The 23,848-nt window shown below is 42.6% G+C and overlaps 1 protein-coding gene across 6 annotated transcripts in view; it reads right to left on the bottom strand.

Annotated features, from left to right (window-relative positions):
- Positions 1-23,848, bottom strand: part of LOC115154316 (nuclear receptor corepressor 1) — a 101,657-nt gene that overhangs the window by 39,521 nt on the left and 38,288 nt on the right. For 5 of the 6 annotated variants that reach the window (XM_029700407.1, XM_029700408.1, XM_029700411.1 and 2 more), the window contains exons 13-14: positions 22,828-22,882; positions 22,538-22,639 (exon numbers count right to left, since the gene is read on the bottom strand). In XM_029700407.1, the coding sequence (XP_029556267.1) occupies positions 22,538-22,639; positions 22,828-22,882 (157 nt within the window). Of the gene's footprint in view, positions 1-8,947; positions 9,288-22,537; positions 22,640-22,827; positions 22,883-23,848 lie in introns of those variants that run through there. The other variant, XM_029700412.1, reaches the window with a different exon arrangement.

Raw genomic sequence — 23,848 nt, 5'->3', positions numbered from 1 at the left:
GTGTTGGGTCATTGTCCTGTTGAAAAACAAATGATAGTGGGACTAAGCACACACCACATGGGATGGTGTTTTTCTGCAGAATGCTGTGGTAGCCATGCTGGTTAAGCGTGCCTTGAATTTTGAATAAATCACTGACAGTGTCACCGGCAAAGCACCCCCACACCTCCTTCTCCATGCTTCATGGTGGGAATCACACATGCGAAGATCCGTTCACCTACTCTGCATCTCACAAAGACACAGCAGTTGAAAGCAAAAACCTCAAATTTGGACTAATCAGAACAAAAGGACAAATTTCCACCTGTCTAATGTCCATTGCTCGTGTTTCTTGGCCCAAGCAAGTCTCTTCTTATTGGTGTTTTTTAGTAGTGCTTTCTTTGCAGCAATTTGACCATGAAGGCCTGATTCACCCAGTCTCCTCTGAACAGTTGAGGTGTTTGTTACCTGAACTCCTGTGAGGTGCAGTTATTTGCCGATTTCTGAGGCTGGTAACTCTAATGAACTTATCCTCTGCAGCAGAAGTAACTCTGGGTCTTCCTTTCCAGTGGCGGTCCTCATGAGAGCCAGTTTAATCATAGCGCTTGATGGTTTTTGCGACTGCACTTGAAGAAATGTTCAAAGTTCTTGACATTTTCCGGATTGACTGACTTTCATGCCTTAAAGTAATGGACTGTCATTTTTCTTCGCTTATTTGAGCTGTTCTTGCCATAATACGGACTTGGTCTTTTACCAAATAGGGTTATCTTCTGTATACCAACCATGCCTTGTCACATGAATGGCTCAAATGCATTAAGAAGGAAAGAAATTCTACAAATTAACTTTTAATAAGGCACACCTGTTAATTGAAATGCAATGTTTTCGTTACTACATGATTCAGTGTGTTTTTTCATAGTTTTGATGTCTTCACTATTATTCTACACCGTAGAAAATAGTAAAACTAAAGAAAAATCCTAGAATGAGTAGGTGTCCCCAAACTTGACTGGTAAAGTATATCCACATAGTGAACGTTCGTAACACATAAGCATACATTATATACTTACCAGTAATAGTTTACAATGTATTCACTAAAAGCAGTAGATACAAGATAGCAGAACCCCAGGGTCAGATACAGGTCTGAAGACAAGTCCCACAGAGTGATTGAGAATAGAGCAACATTCTTTATCATCATTGCTGGCGCAGGACACCAGACTACCTCCCTCCTCTGCCTGTTCCACGAAAGTACTGTGCTGGAACAAGTCTGGCTATGCCAAGCCAAACATCCCATGCTGGTACCGGATGGGGCCAAGGAATTTCAAAACTCAGTGGTGAGGCAGAGGGGGAATGAGGCAGAGAAGATAAAAGGAGAGCGAGCAAGAGTGAAAGAACAAGAGAGAAATAGTAGAAACAGGGAGAAAGGCAGAGAAGATAAGTAGATTATTTAAAAGCATGAAGAGGGACAAGGATGAATTTGAATGCATGAAGACAGACATTAGTGGTGGGCTCGATCTACAGACGGATCAGAGACACCATTTGGCCAAATAGACATGGGTCGTGTTCAGCAAAAAAACAAAACATTTAACAACAACAAAAATCTGTGTTCGTTTTGGACATGTTCAGGTAATACCACTAGTGAAACTCTATTTAAAAAGGTTTCTGTACCCCAGTTATTCCTCCACACTAGAGCAGTCCTGGTGGGTTCAGGGATCACTTGTGTTTATTTTGGAGGCCCTGTTTGCCAGTTTTTTTAGACCGAGTTTCCCCCCCCCCTGACCTGGTCTGAGTTTTAATTTCTCCCCTCTCTCTCACCTTTTTACTGGTTCCCTAATGCTGTTTGAGTTAGGAAATGACAACCACAAGATCATCTTTTCCTTACCTGGAATTTAATGGGGCATCAGAGAGATCTTTGACACACACACACACACACACACACTGTTAACCTTTAATGAGGAAAGGGAGAATAGACTGTTCATAAACACCCAACTACTATCTACCGCTAGCTATTCAACCTACAATTCAGTTTGGTATGACCTTCAACTCAAATGAGGGGCAAAAAACCAAACCCTTTCAGAAAACACTCACCATGTACAATTAAGTCAGATTTGGTTTCCTCTCCAAGAGAGCAAAGAAAAACAGAACAAACTTTACAGAAAATACTTATCTACCGTAAGCCATCTAACCCGCCTACCTACAGTTCAGTTTGACCTTTTATAATCCAATGATCCAATAGGCTAATCCAATTAGGTAACAAACTTACTAGAATTTCTGTCCTCCACTGCACTGGACTCCAGACCTGGGTTCAAATACTCTGTGCTTTATTGAGCTTGCAAAACCCATCCATATGGCACTCCAGGTGGGCTAGATCAAACAAGTTAAGTATTTGAAAGACTCAAATAGCATTTGAACACAGGTCTAACTCAAAAACAGTGGATTGTCCACTCTCCCCCTGCATGTCATGATCCAGGTCACTGTGCCAAGTAGGCACCTGGTCATTCAGGCGCTGAAGGCAAGGTTTGGCTCTCTTGGCGTCATTATCCAAAGCTAATGGGTTCTGCTTGACTGCTGCTAGATAAAACATTCACTGCCAAGTGATTACGAAGAAGAAAAGAACAAGGCAGGGAAACCACTTCTTGCCATTGCATGTCCAACAGAAGCAGGCATTATTGAGAGTAGTGTAAAAGAAAGACGTGGCAATAGCGCTGACTGATTTCCCTACAATTACATTCCTTAATTTCTTCTCCTGCCGTCTGTGTGAAATTCTGCCACCTGCTGTAGACTAGAGTAACATCTGTGTGGCTTTTTGTGTGGGTAGTAATTCCCATGTAACCTGCATGTGGACTTGGTTACAGCCCAGTGAACTGAACTCCTCCAGGTCACCTTTATGACTCCATGACACACACGCCCTTTAGCTCTGGAGGCCATGGCTGGAGGAGAAGGTCAGCAGGCTCTGTCACCTCATAAAATAACAGCTATTCCAGTCAGGATGCATTTCAACATCCCGCATGGCAATGCAGGCAGCCAAGCAGAGGAACACACAACGGGTCTGGTGGATAGACAGCCATTTTGGAAATACAAGTATAATGTGTATACTTTTTGTGAATGCTTTTCTCCAGTGTTCAATTTGGTCTTTTAATACAACCACATGTAAAGCAATAACTATGAGGGTCTAACTATTAATGTAGGTCAATATAAAATATATAAAACAGATCCATGCGACATCCATATAGCAGAGTATGAGGAAAATATTATAAGAGTAGAGAGAGTTAACTAAGGGGGGGGGGGGGAGCATGCCGTCCTTGTGCCCTACATTTCAGCTAGTTACTGGGTCAGCCCTGAACATGAATGATTTATTTAGAATAAATTTGCACAAATGTAAAAAAAAAATTTTAACTATTTTTGCTTTGTCATTATGGGGTATTGTGTGTAGATTGACAAGGATTATTTTATTTTTATAATAAGGCTGTAACATAACAAAATGTGGAAAAAGTCAAGGGGTCTGAATACTTTCCGAATGCACTGTATATATTTTTCGCTCTCTCGAATGTCAGATGATCTGGGACAAAAGTCAGGTTTAAAAAAAAAAATGTTTTTAAGAGAACACACCTGTGTCTTATTGTTACAGAAGCCCAAATTTGATCTTCTCTCCATTTGATATACGACTTGGCCTATTAAGCCACTCTTTCAGTTGAATGCATGCGATATTTCATGATCAAACTAATGAATCTAACAGAGTTCTAGGTTCAGAAAGTTGTTGTTTTTGAATAACCCCAAAACATGGGAGGCCTAAGGTAGTGAGAGAGAGATTTTATATCTTGCTATTGTTTCTTTAATGAGAAATTTGAACAAACCTTGCAGCTGAGCAAAGCATTGTAAGACAAAGGATGCATGCATAAGTGACCAGAAAAGAAGTCCCCCCTTGCTGTTGCAAACCAAACAACAAAAAGCCTAATACTACTAACTGAAATATCATTAAATCATTAAGACAAATTAAAGTTATGAACAGTGGTGGAAAAAGTACCCAATTGTCATACTTAAAAAAATATCTTAATAGAAAATTACTCAAGTAAAAGTCACCCAGTAAAATCCTACTTGAGTAAAAGTATTTGGTTTTAAATATACTTATCAAAAGTAAATGTAATTTGTAAAATATACTTAAGTATCAAAAGTATAAATCATGTTCAATTCCTTATATTAAGCAAACCAGACGGCACCATTTTTTCCCCCTTTTTACAAATAGCCAGGGGCACGCACCAACCCTCACATGGAAGATGGCACCAAAAGAGATGGTCGCTTCGAGTCCTGAGGAAACTATGTTGCATTTTTAATTTTTTTTAATGTATTATTTCTTACATTATTACCACAGGAAATCTTAAGTCTTATTACATACAGCCGGGAAGAACTATTGGATATAAGAATGACGTTAACTTACCAACACAACGACCAGGAATACGACTTTCCCGAAGCGGATCCCCTGTTTGGACCACCACCCAGGACAATGGATCTAATCCCAGAAGCCGACCCAAAACAACGGCGCTGCAGAAGGGGCAGACGGAGCGGCCTCCTGGTCAGGCTCCGTAGACGTGCACATCTCCCACCACTCCCGAGTATACTACTCACCAATGTCCAATCTCTTGACAACAAGGTAGATGAAATTAGAGCAAGGGTTGCCATCCAGAGAAACAGAGATTGAAACATTCTTTGTTTCATGGAAACATGGCTCTCTCGGGATATGTTGTCGGAATCGGTTCAGCCACCAGGCTTCTCCATGCATTGCACTGACAGAGATACACACCTCTCTGGGAAGAGGAAGGACCGGGATGTATGCTTCATGATTAACGACTCATGGTGTAATCATAACAACATACAGGAACTCAAGTCCTTCTGCTCACTCGACCTAGAATTCCTTACAATCAAATGCCAGCCATATTACCTCCCAAGAGAATTCTCGTCAGTAATCGTACATTCCTCCTCAAGCAGACACCACGACGGCCCTCAAGAAACTTCACTGGACTCTATGTAAAACGGAAACCATGTATCCTGAGGCTGCATTTATTGTAGCTGGGGATTTTAACAAAGCAAATTTGCAAACAAGTCTACCTAAATTCTAATCAGCATACTGATTGCAGTATTCGCGGGAGTAACACTCGATCACTGCTATTCTAACTTAAGCGATGCATACAAAGCCCTCCCCCACCAACCCTTCGGCAAATCCGACCACAACGCCATCTTGCTCCTACCGTCTTATAGGCAGAAACTCAAACAGGATGTACCAGTGACAAGAACCATTCAACGCTGGTTTGACTAAATCGGAATCCACGCTTCAAGATTGTTTTGATCATGCGGACTGGGATATGCTCCGGTCAGCCTTTGAGAACAACATCGATTTATACGCTGACTCGGTGAGTGAATTTATAAGGAAGTGCATTGGGGATGTTGTACCCACTGTGACTATTAAAACCTACCCTAACCAGAAACCGTGGATGGATGCCGGCATTTGCGCAAAACTGAAAGCGTGAACCACCACATTTAACCATGGAAAGAGGTCTGGGAATATGGCTGAATATAAACAGTGTAGTTATTCCCTCTGCAAGGCAATCAAACAAGCGAAATGCAGGTACAGGGACAAAGTGAAGTCGCAATTCAACGGCTCAGACACAAGACATATGGGGCAGGGTCTACAGGAAATCACGGACTACAAAAAGAAAACCAGCCACGTCACGGACACAGACGTCACGCTTCCAAACAAACTAAACACCTTCTTTGCCCGCTTTGAGGATAATACAGTGCCACCGCCGCGGCCCCGCTAACAAGGATTGCCCCCCCCTCCGTGGCCAACGTGAGTAAAACATTTAAACGTGTTAACCCTCGCAAGGCTGCTGGCCCAGACGGCATCCCTAGCCGCGTCCTCAGAGCATGTGCAGACCATGGCTGGTGTGTTTACGGACATATTCAGGCACTCCCTATCCCAGTCTGCTGTCCCCAAGTTTCAAGATGGCCACCATTGTTCCTGTACCCAAGAAGGCAAAGAACTGAACTAAATTACTACCGCCCCGTAGCACTTACTTGTCATCATGAAGTGCTTTGAGAGACTAGTCAAGGATCATATCACCTCCACCTTACCTGCCACCCTAGACCCACTTCAGTTTGCATACCGCCCCAACAGGTCCACAGACGATGCAATCGCCATCACACTGCACAATCCCATCTGGACAAGAGGAATACCTGTGTAAGAATGCTGTTCATTGACTACAGCTCAGCATTCAACACCATAGTGCCCTCCAAGCTCATCATCACGCTGGAGGCCCTGGGTCTCAACCCCACCCTGTGCAATTGGGTCCTGGACTTTGACGGGCCGCCCCTAGGTGGTGATGGTAGGAAACATCTCCACGTTGCTGACCCTCAACATTGGGGTCCCACAAGGGTGAGTGCTCAGCCCCCTCCTATACTCCCGGTTCACCCACGACTGCATGGCCATGCACGCCTCCAACTCAAACACCAAGTTTGCAGACGACAACAGCAGTGGGCTTGATTAGCAACAACGATGAGACAGCCTACAGAGAGGAGATGAGGGCACACGGAGTGTGGTGTCAGGAAAACAACCTCTCACTCAACGTCAAGAAAACAAAGGAGATGATCGTGGACTTCAGGAAACAGCAGAGGGAGCACCCCCCTATCCACATCGACGGGACCACAGTGGAGAAGGTGGAAAGTTAAGTTCCTCGGCGCACACATCACAGAGAAACTGAAATTGTCCACCCACACAGACAGTGTGGTGAAGGCGCAACAGCGCCTCTTCAACCTCAGGAGGCTGAAGAAATTTGGCGTGTCACCTAAAACACTCAAACTTTTACAGATGCACAAATCGAGAACATCCTGTCGGGCTGCTTCACAGCCTGGTACGGCAACTGTTCCGCCCACAACTGTAAGGCTGTTGTGCGGTCTGCACAACGCATCACCGTGGGCAAATTATCTGCCCTCCATGACACCTACAGCACCCGATGTCACAGGAAGGCCAAAAAGATCATCAAGGACAACAACCACCCGAGCCACTGCCTGTTCACACAGCTACCATCCAGAAGGCGAGGTCAGTACAGGTGCATCAAAGCAGGGACCGAGAGACTGAAAAACAGCTTCTATCTCAAGGCCATCAGACTGCTAAACAGCAATCACTAGCACAGATGCTGCTGCCTACATTGAGACACAATCACCGGCCACCTTAAATGGATCACTAGTCACTTTAAACAATGCCATTTTAAATAATGCCACTTTAATAATGTGTACATATCTTACGTATATAATACCATTATTGCACCTTGCCTATGCTGCTCGGCCATCGCACATCCATGTATTTATATGTACATATTCTCATTCACCCCTTTAGATTTGTGAGCACTATGTAGTTGTTGGGGAATTGTTAGATATTACTGCACTGTCGGAACTAGAAGCACAAGCATTTCGCTACACTTGCATTAACATCTGCTAACCATGTGTGTGTGACCAATAAAATTTGACACCGTTTAGTGAGTCCGCCAGATCAGAGGCAGTAGGGTTGACCAGGGATGTTCTCTTAAGAAGTGTGTGAATTAGGCCATTTTCCTGTCCTATGAAGCATTCAAAATGTAACAAGTATTTTTGGGTGTCAGGGAAAATGGAGTAAAAAATAAGTTATTTTCTTTAGGAATGTAGTGAAGTAAAAGTTAAATAGTAAAGTAAAGTAAAGTACAGATACCCAAAAAAAACTACTTTAGTAGTATTATTACTTAAGTACTTTATACCACTGGTTATAAAGAGTAGAGTATTTTCCAAACTATTCTAATAAAGTGTTAGTCCTAAATTTGCAGCTTTTCAATGAGAATAATTATCAAAGTCTATGCTATTCTCATTCAAATATTTATTTTAAATTACAAATATTTTAGGCTACAAGCTGTGAAAGTAAGCAAACAATACCAAGATGGAAAAATCTAATGAAAAGTCAAAAGAAAAATAACTTTCCACAGCTGTAGCATAAATTATGAATGAAAATATGCGTAGTTTGCCTAGGCCTATTTCCATATTATTCTAGCAATGTTCAACCTGACTAAAACGCATATAATGCCTAGGCCAGTAAGCGAGGAGGATGAGGGGAAAAATGCAAATCAGTTTATAATTATCCAGTTCTGAGGACAGCAGTTGCTCTGCAGCCATGAAGATTTACAACCCATCACAAGACGCACAGCCAGCGAGGCTCGATGACGGTCACTCGCGCCACCTACGCGCTTCGGCACACAGACACAGATAGTAGCCTTAGCTACTACATATCTCTTTCATGCCCCAGCCTCATCAGAGTGGAATAGACTATTCGAAAAGATTTGGCCCCACTAAATATATTTTGTCTATGTCATTTTAAAATGTTTGTTTTACATGTTTTGGACGGCCGCTAATGAGCAATAACATCGTCTATGGGCAAGCGCATATAATTATTTCAGACCCCTTCTATGTACTTCACTCATTTTCAGTCACCCTGGGAGAGAAAGGGGAGAGGGGGGACAAATGACTTCAACTTTCGGACAAGTACACAATCCGTACAAAATTTAACACGTGGTTAAAAAAGTTAATGTTAAGTGTAGCCTATTTGTAGACAGCGGGCACATATGCGCAAGCAACTAGCCTAGCGAACATCATCAAGAACAAAAACCAGGCACTGTAGTTATGCAACTGTGTGATTGTGCAAGAGTACAGAAAAAACAAACTGTACTCAAATCCACACAGTGTTCCCCATTGTAACTTTAAAATGGGTGTTAAGGTTAATACGTAGAAAGTAAAACAAAAAAATGCAAGCAACTGTGGCTGTCCCAAGAAACTGAAAGAGGGGGAGAGAGAGCAAAAGAGCACGATAGAGGAGATGGGGGGGTGGGGTTGAAGCAAGGGGGAGAGAGACAGAGCGCAAGAGAGTCAACACACCACAGTACTGGTTTCAAAGCCAGACGCCACATACCTGCAAATTCATTTGTCGGTCATAAAAGCCCTTTGCCCCTGAGCAAGCCACAGCCTATGGGTGTAGCAGGCGTGAGTTTGGCCAGACCCCCGGTAGCAGTACCTCCATAGCAGCGGTAAAGGTTGCAGCACTACTGTTACAGCAGGACAGGATAGCAGCATCATAGCAGAGCTCCTTAGAAGGGCTGCCTGGCCCCGGCACTGCTCCACATATTCCAGGAAAGCATGTCATCAAGCCGCTTAAACCGCTTGAAGAATCGTCCATCTCACATGCACATTTTAATCTATGCGGGGTCACTCAAGGTAATCCCTGGCGAGCGCTTCTCTTTGATTGGCACTCGCAGCAGCACATCAAGTTTTTTGGGCCTGTCAGATCGCTGGGGCGTACCACTCTGCTTTTACTGAGAGGGGTTATCGGTTGTCTCTCGCTCACAGCGAACCAGAGCAAACCATAGACTAGACTGTCAGTGTTTTTTTCTCTTTTTTCCTCTCTCCCTCACTCACTCTTTTCCATTGCTCTTGCACTCTCTCCCTCTCGCAAGTCACTCGACACAGTCTCTGAGGAAGTTCAGATAATTTACACAAGCTCCAGCCAACGGCTTGGGAGGGTTGAGCTGCTTTCCACCATATGACAAGGCCGTGGCATTTTCACTACACTGACAATGGGCATTTTAAATGCATACCGTAATACATGACTGAATATTAACTTAATCAAACTTTCATGTAAACAGACGAGTCAGTTAAGAACTAAATCCTATATAATGTCAGCCTATCAATAATGTATACAAACATTTTTCCACACTGTTACATGACCCTTTTACAGCAGAAGAAATGACTGGCTGATGAATTTGCATGTGAGAAGGTCAGTGGCTGTGTGCTCTGGCTGAACAAGGCTAATAGTTGTGATTATTGGACTGATGATGCTGAGGGCTGCTGGACACATCATGCCTCCAGTGACCCCAGAACCAAAACTTGTGATACAGTATGTCCTCCTGTCTCCGAGGCAAACAGAGCCCTATCTTTTTGTTGCTGCTTGTATAGACTGACATATAGTAACAGAGTCGCTTCCTCTAACTATACTGAACAAAAATAAACAAAACATGTGAAGTGTTGGTGCCATGTTTCATGAGCTGAAAAAAAAAGACTTTTTCCATAAACACAAAAAGCTTATTTCTCTCAAATGTTTTGCATCCCTGTTAGTGAGCATGTCTCCTTTGCCAAGATAATCCATCCACCTGACAGGTGTGGCATATCAAGAAGCTGATTAAACAGCATGATCATTACACAGGTGCACCTTGTGCTGGACAATAAAAGGCCACTTTTTGGTGCAGTTTTGTCACACAACACAATGCCACAGATCTCTCAAGTGTTCACGGAGTGTGCAATTGGCATGCAGACTGCAGGAATGTCCACCAGAGCTGTTGCCAGATAATTTAATGTTCATTTCTCTACCATAAACTGCCTCCAACGTCATTTTAGAGGTTTTGGCAGTATGTCCAACCGGCCTCACAACGTGTAACCACGCCAGCTCAGGACTTCCACATCCGGCTTCTTCACCTGCAGGATCATCTGAAACCAGCCACCTGATGAAACTGAAATAAATGATGACATTTTGTTTCCCTTGGTCATGGGGCCCTTGTTAAGGTCAACAGCATCATGAACTTTACCAAGTACCTGGACATATTAGCCAAAAACCTGGTTGCCTCTGCCAGGAGGCTGACACTTTGTCTTGCTGGAAGATCCACTTGCGGCCATAACCCCAAGCACTAATCAAAATCCACAAAGAAATGATTAATTGGTCACAAAAATCAAACATTTTATAACTGGCCCTCTCAGTCTCTGGACTTGAACACCATTGAAGAGGGCAGTCTATTAGCGCAGATGAAGGATATCAAGGATCTGGAAAGATTCTGTACAGATGAATGGTCTAAGATCCCTCCCAATGTGTTCTCCAATCTCATAAAACTTAGCCTTTTTCTAAAATGTTGTATCCTCACAAGGGGAGGGTGCTGGAGTATTGAAAACAGGGAATCCAATAATTGACACCCTTATTTTTATTTTTTATTACTCGTTAAACAAAATCTTTCTCTGAGCAACTGTATTAGTAATATATATATATATTTTTAAAGTGCATACAATAAATCTGTTTATTTCTTTATGTATTCTTCTTTGCTCATCTTTATCAAGGGATCCAATAATTCCAGACCCCACTGTATGTTCTGCAGATAGAGGGGCAAGGGACATGAATGAATTACACATATAGGGGTCAGAGGCCCAGAGGAAGCGCCAGAGGCATCAATGAGCTAGAAAAGCCCAAGAAGGAAAGCCAAGGCAGGCCATCGTCCTGGGATACAGGCATTAGAGAGGAGAGCTCAGACAACACGAGATGATAGGAAATGAATTATGAAATCAGCTGTTAGAGCTATGCTGGGGATTTCAGAACAGGGTTAAATGTTTGTCGCCCAGAAAAAGTCACAGTTGAGTCATGGAGGTGATGAACTCAGACACAGCTTTTAGCATACAACAATTCACAACATTTTGTCTGCATTTGGTTTATATTACCGTAACCCTGCAAACATAAACAATGTGTACCAATGAATACAAATCATTTATGGCAGTTAATAGATGGGACTTGGTGTACTGTCCTCAGACACAAGACACACTAGTCCCTCTCTCACCCACACACAACTCTTATCTAGGCGTAAAGCCAACCTGTGTGCAATCCCTTACCCTCCCTTGCCCTGCCCTAGGCTGCCATGGGCCTGCCTGACCTCTGCTCACCTGAGGCTGGAACCGCATATACCGTATTTTACTATATACTTGTATTGATGCACGGACCGGTTTGAGTTTTCAGTTTACTTTCTATAAATGGTATTTTAGTGTTTGGTTTGTTAAATGTGATACGCAACTCCGGCGTGTATGTCATCAATTTTTATAGTTGAATTGAATGGAGAAAGCCCCATTGAAATCAATTACAATTTATGTGTTGCCACCCTAGGGTCATGAATTACACAAAGCATATTTCTAACTTATTCAAAAACATAAAATAACTTAAAATGTGAATATTTTTGTCATATATTTTGTCAATATCGCCCAGCCCTAGAGTGAGTGCAGGCTGGCTGCCTGTTTCAACAGCAGCCCCAGGGCATACCACTACCACACTTACAGTACATTCGGAAAATATTCAGACCCCTTCACTTTTTTCACCATTTGTTACGTTACAGCCATATTCTAAAACATATTAAATTGTATCCCCCCCCCTCAAGCTACACACAATCCCCCATAATGGCAAAAATAAATGAAATATAACATTTACATAAGTATTCAGACCCTATACTCAGTACTTTGTTAAAGCACCTTCAGCAGCGATTGCAGCCTCAAGTCTTCTTGTTACGACGCTACAAGCTTGGCACACCTTTATTAGGGGAGTTTCTCCTATTCTTCTCTGCAGATCCTCTCAAGCTCTGTCAGGTTGGATGGGGAGCGTCGCTGCACATCTATTATTATGTCTCTCCAGAGATGTTCGATCGGGTTCAAGTCCGGGCTCTGGCTGGGCCATTCAAGGACAGTCAGAAACTTGTCCCGAAGCCACTCCTGTGTTGTCTTGGCTGTGTGCTTAGGGTCGTTTCCCTGTTGGAAGGTGAACCTTCACCCCAGTCCGAGGTCCTGAGCGCTCTGGAGAAGGTTTTCATCAGGGATCTCTGCACTTGCGCCATTCATCTCTGCCTTGATCCTGACATTTGACACAATCCTGATGTCTCGGAGCTCTACGGACAATTTCTTCGACCTCATGGCTTGTAGAACAATCAAGGATTATCAATAGAAACTGGATGCACCTGAGCTCAATTTCAAGTCTCACAGCAAAGGGTCTGAATACTTATGTAAATAAGGGATCTGTTTATTTTTTTATAAATTGGGGGGGATGGAAAATGAAAAACCCATTTCAAATTTTTTAAATTACAAAGGCTGTAACGTCACAAAATGTGGAAAAAGTGAAGGTCTGAATACTTTCCGAATGCACCGTATGTAACGCTAACCCACATTCAGACCACTGCTCAAATCCAATGGAAAACACTCAATCATCAACTCAACTGCAGCCTCCAACTATGTTTTATTTTTTTTACTCTCCAAGCAGAGAGCCTTGTTGGATTTGAATGAGGGAAAACAGAGTCTCAGGGCTGACTAGGCGATTATGAAACAAAAATGACAAAATGTGCATAAACCTTATTGATTAAAACTCCTCCAGTGTTCTTGTGAGGGAAACAATATGAAACACGTCTGAAGTAAAACAGCACGGGCACTCCGTTGGTAAGCAGAGCTCCAAGGCACGGACAACCTTATTGTGTGTAGTGAAGTCTGCATCTCACCCAATGTAAAAGCAACTGCCACTCTCTCACTCCCTCTGCAGAAATAAAAGGTTCTGACAAGTTTCTCACCATAACCAAATTGAGGAAATTACCTTAAACCCCCCGAAAAAGTTAAACAAAAGAGCCTACTGATGCGCATCAACATATTTTAGCAGTTAGGATGGACGGAGACTAGAATTGAGGATGACTGGGTGAGTTCACAGAGAGGGAGTCTGACTTTCCTTTTTGACCTCCCTCTCGCTTTCTCTTCCCTCAGGCTCTGGAAAGCAACACGGAGCCTCCCGACTATGGCAACCAGATTAAAAAGATTCCTGGGAACGTTTGCTGTTCCCCAGCCCTTCCATAAATCAGTCTCAGCAAGCCAGCCCAGACCTAGATCCACTATGTTCTGCTTCTATGCCTGGGGCCTGGTTCTTATTTACCCACACAACACATCAAGAGCCTACGCTCACTCAGCTCCCAAACCTCACACTCCTCACAAGCCCCTGTGGTTCTACTGCTAGCCTGATACACAGAGAGAGGAAGGGAGGGAGAGCTGAGGAGGCACTGTGGGCTAAAGGTCACTACAAGCTCCACTCTGTTGATCCATGTGCATGCATGCGCCTTTTGGTAACATTATATCCTTGCCGTTCTCACTCCCATTCACAAGGGGGCAAAAGCAAAGTATTTAATTTTTGTCTTTTCATTTTGAGTCGCCTTCCCTTGCTAGTAGGGGGTGGCAGGTAGCCTAGTGGTTAGAGCATTGGGCCAGTAACCGAAAGGTTGCTAGATCAAATCCCCGAGCTGACAATGTAAAAATCTGTCATTCTGCCCCTGAACAAGGCAGTTACCTGACTTCTTACCTGACTTGCTTAGTTAAATAAAAGGTTAACTTCTTGCGGATTAGTGGGACGCTACCGGTCCCATTTCGACAATTTCCTGTGAAATTGCAGAGCGCCAAATTCAAATTTCTATAAATATTAAACTTTCATGAAATCACAAGTGCAATACATCAAAATAAAGCTTAACTTGTTGTTAATCCAGCCGCCGTGTCAGATTTCAAAAAGGCGAAAGCAAACCATGTGATTATCTGAGGACAGCGCCCAGCACACAAATGCATTACAAATCATTTTCAACCAGGGAGTTGCAACACAAAAGTCAGAAATAGCGATATAATTTGCCTTACCTTTGAAGATCTTCTTCTGTTGGCACTCCAAAAGGTCCCAGTTACATTACAAATGGTCCTTTTGTTCAATAACGTCCTCTTTATATCCATAAAAACTCAGTTTAGCTGGCGCACTTCAGTCAATAATGCACTCGGTTTCCCTCCTTCAAAATGCATACAAAATGAATCCCAAACGTTACCAATAAACTTATCCAAACAAGTCAATCAACGTTTATAATCAAACAATAGGTACCCTAATAGGCAAATAAACGATCAAATTTAAGACGGAGAATCGTTAGTGTCTTTACCGGAGAAAAATACCAAAGAAAGCGCTCTCATTCACACGCTTGGAAACACTACAGCCAAAATGGGAGCCACCTAGAAGAAAAACTACAATTTCTGGCTCATTTTCCAAAAACCAGCCTGAAACTCTTTCTAAAGACTGTTGACATCTAGTGGAAGCCTTAGGAACTGCAATCGGGCACGATTTCGCCCTATTATAAAAGTGCCAGCCATTGAACTCAGTGGTAAGATGATTTTTTTTGGGGGGGGGGACGGTTTGTCCTCGGGGTGTCGCCTGCCATTTCAGTTCTGTTATACTCACAGACATTATTTTAACAGTTTTAGAAACTTTAGAGTGTTTTCTATCAAAATCTACCAATTATATGCATATCCTAGCATCTGGGCCTGAGTAGCAGGCAGTTTACTTTGGGCATGTTTCTCATTTAAAATTCCAAATGCTGCCCCCCTATCCTAAAAAAGTTCATCAAAATTCTATCCAAATCTAAATGATAAACCTAAAAAGTAACTTCTATTACCATTGCCAACTATGTAAAAATAACCTACATAAAGCCAACAAATAAAAATATTGCAGCCTGCCGGTAGAAAATATCCTGATAAAAATAAATATCCTATAAATCACATTGGCTACACATGGCTTGTCTGCAAGGAATTTGATACAATGTTTCAACTATTAACTTGGGTCAGGCCTGAAACTCATGCTAGAAAACTTGCACCATTGTATAAAATATTCTGGGCCCTCAGAGTTTCCTGCTCCAGTGAGCTCCGGACAGACATAGCTATAGGCTTTGTGCCAATGGATAAGAAAATCAGGTAGGCCTATTTTATGACGTTTCCACCGAACCGAGCATGACATTTATTAACCCCTTTCACACTGAGTGGTTATCGAAAGAGAGCTGGAAAGATTTTTCAAATAGGCTACGTTGAGGAACTATTGTCACTCTCAATGGATGTAAAAAACAACTTTGTTTACTTGCTGTTTGAGGTGAAAGAAATTACTTTGAGAAGTTCCACAGTGGTGGCAGTTCGATCCCCAAATGGCCACATTTATAGGCCTACATTTGCGCACAGGCCAGGTAGCCTAGGCCTTCTATGTATAATTAGGTGTCCTTACTCAACATTGACAGGAGAGCTACAAACAAAAGACAAAGAATAAAATTGACCACTCCTAAATGGAATGAAACGTGTTCTTCACAAGTGTAGCCGAGGTTGTGTGCTCCGCAAACAACGTGTCCACTGACAATGAGAATGGTAAAAGACGAATAATAATAATAGTAAATTGAATGCATTTTCATAAATTACCGTAACATTGTAGATTAAAATGTATGGTTTTTAATGGTAAAATGTAGTACTGGTGTGCCATCCCCGCGGCCTACACAGTGGATTAGTCCTCTGAGACAGGTGTCTCACGTGTTAATATATGCGCGCGACTGCTCGACTAAAAACATTCTTGATTGACCAACAGCCTATCATCCTAACAATTGACTAAATGGGGTCAGCCCTACATGCAAGGGATGTTTTGTTTAGCTTTTTATTTAGCTTATATTGCATGTGCCATATATAGTTCCTTAAGTGTTTACACTTAAATGTTTGCGTACATTTTTTAAAGCATTATAAAAAAGGCAAAAAATATATTTCGCAGAAAATGTAACTTATTATTTTATAGCTGATTTGCTCATATCCAAATTGATAGTTTTTTTCCATCCAAGTTACCAGGTTAGCTAGCTCATTTGTTATCAAACAAAAAATTAGCGGCCCGCAAGTAGTTTAAAATGGCCCGTGACCTGATTTATGGAATTCTATAAACCGTGCGATTCGTGGTAGAAAGGGGAGAAGATATAGCTCCGATAATATAGGGCATAACTTTTGAGTTGTTTGGTCTATAGACACGCGGTTTTCAGCAATGTGAAGTCGCAATGTGGTTGCTGTGCTCCGTTTTTCCCTCTATGACAGTGGCACTCGGAGACTGCGATGACGGTGAAGCCTAGTCAGACCGTAATGTGCACTTGTTCTTACAGCCGAAGTTCAAACATACAATGCATCTACGTTTCTCGCGCTCGAGCCGCTCCAATAATTAAACAAATGTAACAGAAGCCTCACTGTCAGCACACCCCAGATCGCCATCACGGCTAAATAACATTTTAAAACTGATGGAGATGTGCAGAGAGAGTTGAACGGAGAGAAGCAGCTGAGTAAGCTAATGTAGGCCTAATGCTAATGGCTGGTTAGGTGATGCGGCTGACTGATGACAGCTGCCACACGTGATATTGGATGAAGCACTGATTCTGATATGACACATCTGACATCACGCTCTGAACTGTGTTTGATATTCTCATTGTAGGAAGCACAGGGATGCATTCTGCGCTCAGTCAATTACGATATGAGAAACATGCGGGTGTGAAAGATTCAGCAGACTGCTGGCATTACACATCTGGCTAAAATACTACTGTAGCTCTGCTGGAGTCACTTTTATTGATAACTTTGACACCTTCTGGAAACAGAAGATACTCTACAGGAATGACGGAGTCCATCCAAATCATCTTGGCTCCTGGACTTTGTCCCCGCATTTCAAGGCTGCGTTGAAACAATGACTGGTAAATTATCCAAGACCAGCTCAGCTAATCCCTACCATTGTGACATTGTGTCGTCATAATGCTGCATCAAATGTACATGATTATTGGCAAACACAATGTAAGAAATTAAATGTATGTAATTGCACTGAATACATCAGTTTATCCTACAGCTATGGTAAGCAGAAATCATGAGCCTATAAACCAGAGTTACACTGTTAGCACTGAGGCGGTGTGCAATAGTAGGAAGACCACTTTATGCAGCTCACCCTGCACTATCAGCATCAATATGAGTAAGTCTACATCTGATAAGCTTCCCAGTAAAGCATTAAAAACAATCCAGCAACACAGAAAAGTGCTAAAAATAGCCCATATTAACATATACTGCTCAAAAAAATTAAGGGAACACTTAAACAACACATCCTAGATCTGAATGAAAGAAATAATATTATTAAATACTTTTTTCTTTACATAGTTGAATGTGCTGACAACAAAATCACAAAAATAATCAATGGAAATCCAATTTATCAACCCATGGAGGTCTGGATTTGGAGTCGCACTCAAAATTAAAGTGGAAAACCACACTACAGGCTGATCCAACTTTGATGTAATGTCCTTAAAACAAGTCAAAATGAGGCTCAGTACTGTGTGTGGCCTCCACGTGCCTGTATGACCTCCCTACTATGCCTGGGCATGCTCCTGATGAGGTGGCGGATGGTCTCCTGAGGGATCTCCTCCCAGACCTGGACTAAAGCATCCGCCAACTCCTGGACAGTCTGTGGTGCAACGTGGCGTTGGTGGATGGAGCGAGACATGATGTCCCAGATGTGCTCAATTGGATTCAGGTCTGGGGAACGGGCGGGCCAGTCCATAGCATCAATGCCTTCCTCTTGCAGGAACTGCTGACACACTCCAGCCACATGAGGTCTAGCATTGTCTTGCATTAGGAGGAACCCAGGGCCAACCGCACCAGCATATGGTCTCACAAGGGGTCTGAGGATCTCATCTCGGTACCTAATGGCAGTCAGGCTACCTCTGGCGAGCACATGGAGGGCTGTGCGGCCCCCCAAAGAAATGCCACCCCACACCATGACTGACCCACCGCCAAACCGGTCATGCTGGAGAATGTTGCAGGCAGCAGAACGTTCTCCACGGCGTCTCCAGACTCTGTCACGTCTGTCACGTGCTCAGTGTGAACCTGCTTTCATCTGTGAAGAGCACAGGGCGCCAGTGGCAAATTTGCCAATCTTGTGTTCTCTGGCAAATGCCAAACGTCCTGCACGATGTTGGGCTGTACGCACAACCCCCACCTGTGGACGTCGGGCCCTCATACCACCCTCATGGAGTCTGTTTCTGACCGTTTGAGTAGACACATGCACATTTGTGGCATGCTGGAGGTCATTTTGCAGGGCTCTGGCAGTGCTTCTCCTGCTCCTCCTTGCACAAAGGCGGAGGTAGCGGTCCTGCTGCTGGGTTGTTATTCTCCTACGGCCGCCTCCACGTCTCCTGATGTACTGGCCTGTCTCCTGGTAGCGCCTCCATGCTCTGGACACTACGCTGACAGACACAGCAAACCTTCTTGCCACAGCTCACATTGATGTGCCATCCTGGATGAGCTGCACTACCTGAGCCACTTGTGTGGGTTGTAGACTCCGTCTCATGCTACCACTAGAGTGAAAGCACCGCCAGCATTCAAAAGTGACCAAAACATCAGCCAGGAAGCATAGGAACTGAGAAGTGGTCTGTGGTCCCCACCTGCAGAAACACTCCTTTATTGGGGGTGTCTTGCTAATTGCCTATAATTTCCACCTGTTGCCTATTCCATTTGCACAACAGCATGTGAAATTTACTGTCAATCAGTGTTGCTTCCTAAGTGGACAGTTTGATTTCACAGAAGTGTGATTGACTTGGAGTTACATTGTGTTGTTTAAGTGTTCCCTTTATTTTTTTGAGCAGTGTATGTAGCCTAAGAAACAAGGTCCATGAAGTCAATAACTTGCTTGTAACAGATGACATTGATATTCTGACTCTCTATGAAACTCACTTAGATAACACCTTTGATGATTCAGTAGTAGCAATTCATGGTTATAACATCTAACGAAAAGCCAATGGAGGCGGTGTTGCGGTCTATATTGAGGACCACATTCCTGTAAAGCTTAGAGACGATCTAATGTTAAATACTGTTGAAGTAATATGGTTACAGGTTCATCTGCCTCACCTGAAGCCCATTCTTGTGGGAAGCTGCTATAGACCAAGTGCTAACAGTCAGTATCTGGATAATATGTGTGACATGCTTGATAATGTATGTGATATCAACAGAGAAGTATACTTTCTGGGTGATTTAAATATTGACTGGCTATAATCAAGCTGCCCACTCAGGAAAAAACTTCAAACTGTAACCAGTGCCTGCAACCTGTTTCAGGTTGTCAGTCAACCTACCAGGGTAGTTATAAACAGCACAGGAATTAAATCAACATGTATTGATCACATCTTTACTAATGCAGCAGATATTTGCTTTAAAGCAGTATCCAAATCCATAGGATGTAGTGATCACAATTATAATAGACATATCTTGGAAAACCAAAGTTCCAAAGGCTGGGCCTAATATAGTGTATAATAAGTTTTGTAGTGATTCATATGTTGATGAAGTAAAGAATATTTGCTGGTCTGTGGTGTGTAATGAGGAGCAACCAGACACTGCACTTGGCGCATTTATGAAGCTACTTATTCCAGTTACTAATAAGCACACACCCAATAAGAAAATTACTAAAAACTGTTAAATCCCCTTGGATTGATGAGGAATTGAAAAATTGTACGGTTGAGAGGTATGGCAATTAAATCTGGCAGCCCAACTAATTGGCAAACGTACTGCAAATTAAGAAATCATGTGACTGAAGAAAACTACACTATGAAACAAAGACAAATTATATATAAAATGATAGTAAAAAGCTTTGGGGCACCTTAAATGAAATTTTGGGTAAAAAAGCCAACTCGGCGGCTCCTTTTATTGAATCAGATGGCTCATTCATCAAAGACCACTGATATCGCAAACTTCTTTAATGACTTTTTCATTAGCAAACTTGGGGATGACATGCCAGCAACAAACATTCACACTACACATCCAAGTGCATCAGACCAAATCATGAAAGAGAAGAATTGTACTTTTGAATTCCGTAAAGTCAGTGTGGAAGAGGTGAAAAAATGATTGTTGTCTATCAACAATGACAAGCCACCAGGGTCTGACAATCTAGATGGAAAATTACTGTGGATAATAGCAGATGATATTGCCACTCCTATTTGCCACATTGTCAATTTAAGCCTACTAGAGAGCGTGTGCCCTCGGGCCTAGAGGGAAGCTCAAGTCATTCTGCTACCCAAGAATAGTAAAGCCCCCTTTACTGGCTCAAATAGCCGACCAATCAGCTTGTTACCAACCCTTAGTAAACTTCTCAACCACTCAACAAGCACAGCACTTACACAAATGAATGATGATTGGCTGAGAGAAATTGATAAAATGATTGTGGGGGCTGTCTTGTTAGACTTTGGTGCAGCTTTTGACATTATTGATCATAGTCTGCTGCTGGAAAAACATGTGTTATGGATTTACACCCCCTGCTATATTGTGGATAAAGAGTTAACAGAACAGAGGGTGTTTTTTTAAATGGAAGCCTCTCAAATATAATCCAGTTAAAATCAGAAATTCCCCAGGGTAGCTGGTTAGGCCCCTTGCTTTTTAAAATTTTTACTAATGACATGCCACTGGCTTTGAGTAAAGCCAGAGTGTCTATGTATGCGGATGACTCAACACTATACACGTCAGCTACTACAGCGACTGAAATGACTGCAACACTCAAAGAGCTGCAGTCAGTTTCAGAGTGGGTGGCAAGGAATAAGTTATCCCTAAAACTAAAAGCATTGTATTTGGAACAAAACACTCACTAAACCTCAACTAAATCTTGTAATAAATAATGTGGAAAGTGAGATGACTAAACTGCTTGGAGTAACCCTAGATTGTAAACGGTCATGGTCAAAACATATTGACGCAGTAGTAGCTAAGATGGGGAGAAGGCTGTCTATAATAAATCAATGCTCTGCCTTCTTAACACTATCAACCAGGCAGGTCCTACAGGCCCTAGTTTTGTCGCACCTAGACTACTGTTCAGTCGTGAGGTCAGGTGACACAAAAAAGGACATGCACCAAGCTGTCTGTCTAAACTACTGGCACACAACTTGGACACCCATGCATACCCCACCAGACATGCCACAAGAGGTCTCTTCACAGTCCCCAAGTCCAGAACAGCCTATGGGAAGCACACAGAACTACATAGAGCCATGACTACATGGAAATCTATTCCACATCAAGTAACTGACGCAAGCAGTAAAATTAGATTTAAAAAACTGAAAAAAACACACCTTATGGAACAGCGGGGACTGTGAAGCAACACAAACATTGGCGCATACACATGGATTTAGTACTGTAGATATGTGGTAGTGGTGGAGTAGGGGCCTGAGGGCACACAGTGTGTTGTGAAATCTGTGAATGTATTGTAATGTTTTTAAAACTGTAAAAACTGTCTTAATTTTGCTGGACCCCAGGAAGAGTAGCTAATGGGGATCCATAATAAATACAAATACGTAGTAGCTGACCCGTGTATGGACCCTAAAACATTTGGTATTAATATTAGTTCAGAACAGTGGTTTTAATGTTTAATTGCTTCCACTGGTTCAGAAAATGTAGAAAATGACTGAGCAAAGGAAATGCAACTGTTAAAATGTCAAACTGCTATTATGGAATGTCATGCTTCAGTACTACTCCACATTGAACTACAGGTACATTACGGGCATATAGTTATTTTGCAGTTCTCATGCTGTATGTTACTCATATGGTAAGTACGTATTTCTTGCATGAGAAATATAAAGGAAAGCTATTAATGCCACCAGTACAGGTATTGTGAAAAACACAAGTCTCGTCATCAATGAATTGCGTGGTAGGCTATCCTTTGGCTGCTTCTTCTGTTCGCGAGTGATGTAGTAAATGTCCCATTCCATAGGGTTATCTCTCCGAACAACTAGTTGCTCCATTTGAGGGAGACTCGAAAACGAGGGGGGGGGCATTGGCATGCCAGACAGCCTCTCAGTATTTCCAAAGCCTATTCATTAACACAAATACATTTTGTCATTCCCTAGTGAAGATGCTCTTTAGAACTCACATGGTTTCTCCCTCGCCGTCTGCCGTAGTTGCGTCTCACCAGTGTCTTGTAGTTCTGGTTCTTCTTGGTCAAGTAGTAGTACAGGACACAATCGGACACACACTGCAAAGAGAGAGGATATGACAGAGGGACATATGAGCACATGAAACATTTAAATAACAGACAACAAATGTAAACCGTGTGTTTTGGGTTTGTTGGATTAGCTTCATAAACATATGGGGGAGAGTGTAGAATAGGCTTTACTACAGAGTAAAATCACCAGAGAATGAATTCAATCCACTGTAGCTCACCTTTCTCTCTAGATAAGAAGCAATGAGGCCAAAATTTTTTGGGTGCTGAACAAACCTGTGAGAAAAACAAGGGAAAATAGTCACGGTTAAAGCTACATTTTGGGATTCAAAAAATAAACGGCAGCCCTGCCACTTGTTTTGGTATACAGCTGAGGGATGGTTGCCCAGACTCCTTGCTCCGTCGCCGAAGGCGACACCACGCCCACAGACTTACGTTTTTTTCTCTGCAAAAGTCTGGATCTGAGTACCTCCGACACGTCACCAAATGTGAACACAGCCGGGGCCGTCTGATTGGTCCAGAAACCGATGGGTTGGGCCAGAGCCAGAAAACACGTGGGTAATGCGTCAATCCATTTGCTGAGGACTGTTTTCTACAATGCCCCTCACAACAAATTACTTCAGTGATGGCAGTCTCAGACTAAAGTATGTAGCAAACAACTTTAGTGTGAGTCGTCAGGCTAGATGGTGCTAAAGAAATATATCCCCTCTCAAATTCATAGCCAAAGTACTTCTGCTAAGTGAAAGAATACAATGTTGAGTTAGGATGCCACTAAACTCCATAAATAATATTTGCAGCCTAGAGTCACTAAATGCTTTTCTATCCTTGGCAGGCATTTCATATATTTTGGAAATCCAAGTGAACTTGGATTCGCGGTGGGAAACAAAATTAAAATCATTGAGGGAATTTGTTGAGAATTATATTTTTCCACAAAGCACTAGCCAAGAGGTCAGAAGTATCTGTGGATAAGATACAGGATATTGGAGGGCCTCCCGAGTGGCACAGCGGTCTAAGGCACTGCATCGCAGTGCTAGAGGAGTCACTACAGACCCGGGTTCGATCCAGGGCTGGATCACAACCGGCTGTGATCAGGAGTTCCATAGGGCGGCGCACAATTGGCCCCGAATGAATGATTGATTGATACAATAGCCTATAGAAGTATTGAAATTTAGGCCTAAGTAATGTACAGTATTAAGACTAAACAGGATATCCCTTCGGTATACACCTCGATGGTGGTTATAC

Source organism: Salmo trutta, chromosome 19 (genome assembly GCF_901001165.1).
Source record: "Salmo trutta chromosome 19, fSalTru1.1, whole genome shotgun sequence".
In the NCBI taxonomy this organism is placed as follows: Eukaryota; Metazoa; Chordata; class Actinopteri; order Salmoniformes; family Salmonidae; genus Salmo; species Salmo trutta.
This window is presented reverse-complemented; position numbering and strand designations above follow the sequence as displayed.